The sequence below is a fragment of the Aedes albopictus genome, chromosome 2 (assembly GCF_035046485.1).
Source record: "Aedes albopictus strain Foshan chromosome 2, AalbF5, whole genome shotgun sequence".
Classification (NCBI taxonomy): Eukaryota; Metazoa; Arthropoda; class Insecta; order Diptera; family Culicidae; genus Aedes; species Aedes albopictus.
In genome coordinates this window covers 446,863,760-446,865,818 of record NC_085137.1, presented here as the reverse complement: position 1 = coordinate 446,865,818, position 2,059 = coordinate 446,863,760, and the positions used below count along the sequence as shown (strand labels likewise).

Here is a 2,059-nt window from a genome sequence, read left to right as displayed (position 1 = left end):
CTCCCTTCAAATCTGGCTTAAGAGAAAATAACAACCAAGGATCCCGCTTTTCAACTTCCAGAAGTTCAATATCACGGAGGCATTCCTAGTTTGACTTCAACACGTAACTATAGGGCACTGCACTGTTTTGAATTTGTATGGGATTTTGACGTTTCTTGGCCTTGTTGTTTACAAAATTTCTGTAAGAGTGAAAGAGAGGGAGAGCATTTTATGCAGTGCCCTATTGAATCGTAATCATTCAGCCATAGTATAGTGAAAAAGAAATCAAATAATGCCGGGAAATAAAAACAAATACCATGAAAGCCTCTACTCGTGTTGTACTTTTCATTTTTTTATATTTACTGTTCAATGAAATCTCTTTAGGTGTTATCTTAATATGAATGTATGGTAGGCACAAAGTTTCACGAGCTATACTCATTCATTGCTATCTCATCAACCCTTTTTCCTCACGTTTTCGTAGTGAACGACAGCAGCGAAACTTGAATCAAAATGGGTAGCGTTCGTACAAAGACCATCAAGAAGGCCTCTAAGGTCATCTTTGAAAAGTACTACACCCGGCTGACGATGGATTTCCACACAAACAAGCGCATCGTCGAGGAAGTGGCGATCATTCTTACTAATCCCCTGCGCAACAAGACCGCTGGTTTCGTGACACACCTGATGAAGCGTCTGCGCCACTCGCAGGTCCGTGGTATCTCCATCAAGCTGCAGGAGGAGGAATGTGAGCACAGAGATAACTACGTACCGGAGGTGTCCGCTCTGGAGCAGGACATCATCGAAGTGGATCTGAAGACCAAGGAGATGTTGAAGCAGCTGGACTTCAACAACATCGTTGTCCAGATGACCAACCCGTCGGCGCAGGGCTACAGCCGTCGCAACTAAGTCTGCTGCAAGTCAAGATCGTTGAGATGTTCTAGAATTTCCCACATCCGCGTGAGAGAATAAAGAACAGTTACTCATTTTTTTCGTTTCCTAATTTGAGAAATACTTGCATGGACCAATCAAGTGTCGTCTATTTGTTTGTTTCAATAGAGCAAAACTAAAAGATCCATCATATTCTGAATTTGGCATATTGACTTTAATGAAAGTAATCTACACTCTATACAAGATGTATTTTAGTTTGTTACGTTTTCCTCAAAAACTCAGTCACTTGATTATTTGACAACTCCATCAGTGATCATTCTATCACTATCGGAGTGTAGTCTATTAGGATCTCTGCTTTCTCTATCAGTGTAAGATTTCTGTGGTACTCCGCCTTCTCTATCGGAGTCCACGGAACCTCTGCCTTCTCTATCAGGGTCCAATCTTATTCGTCTGGTACTCCGCCTTCTCTATCGGAGCCCAGACTAACAACTGTCTCTCTATCATACCGCAGCACTTCTAACCGGTGAATTGCCGCACTCTACACAAAATTTTGAAATTTCATACCATTTCCACTCAAAGCTTGAAAATTTGTGTTTCTTCTAATTCGCTTCATTAGTCCGTCAAAAGATTTACTCCCGCTTGTGGAAGACTCGACTACGCCAATGTTGTGACCAGACGTGTACAACGTTTTCTCCAAAGCCATAATGTTTGCGTCTTCTCTTCATAAGGTTCGTTCAAAGACTGAAATGCTTCTTTAAAAGAATGACAATTGCTCTAAAAGCAAGGGCTACTATGTGTGGCATACCAGTTTAGCACCCTGTGCGCAGAGATGCGAATCGTCAGCATTCGCGCATCATCGAACCCCGCGACCCAACCGCGACAACAATATTCGCGCTCCATCAGACATCGCGACTTCGCGACGTGCGTCGCGACGCGCACGTCGTCGGTCGTCAGCGACACGAAGACTCGAGCCGGTCGGCCAGGAGAGACCGCGCCGCCGACGATCGCCCGCTTTCGCATCGCAGCAACCGGGCAGCAAGCACGCGTCATCCAAAACAGGCTGGAGGCAATTTTGCGGCAATCGGCCGAATCCGTAGTGCGGAAATTTACACTATGTTAATTATTTTCCACAATATATCTGACCAGATCTGATTGCTCTATCCTTCTCAACAGATATGTCCTATTGAAATCGCTC

At 44.3% G+C, this 2,059-nt stretch overlaps 1 protein-coding gene across 1 annotated transcript; it reads left to right on the top strand.

Moving 5' to 3' along the window:
• Positions 1–257: 257 nt before the first annotated feature.
• Positions 258–993, top strand: LOC115260841 (small ribosomal subunit protein eS17-like). The gene has a single exon (XM_029862161.2). It carries the CDS (start codon positions 490–492, stop codon positions 880–882), a length of 393 nt encoding a protein of 130 aa, XP_029718021.1. The 5' UTR covers positions 258–489; the 3' UTR covers positions 883–993.
• The last annotated feature ends 1,066 nt before the right edge of the window (positions 994–2,059 follow it).

Bases quoted from the DNA above. Each gene is read 5' to 3' on its own strand.
- LOC115260841 (XM_029862161.2), top strand. From the start codon at position 490: ATGGGTAGCGTTCGTACAAAGACCATCAAGAAGGCCTCTAAGGTCATC.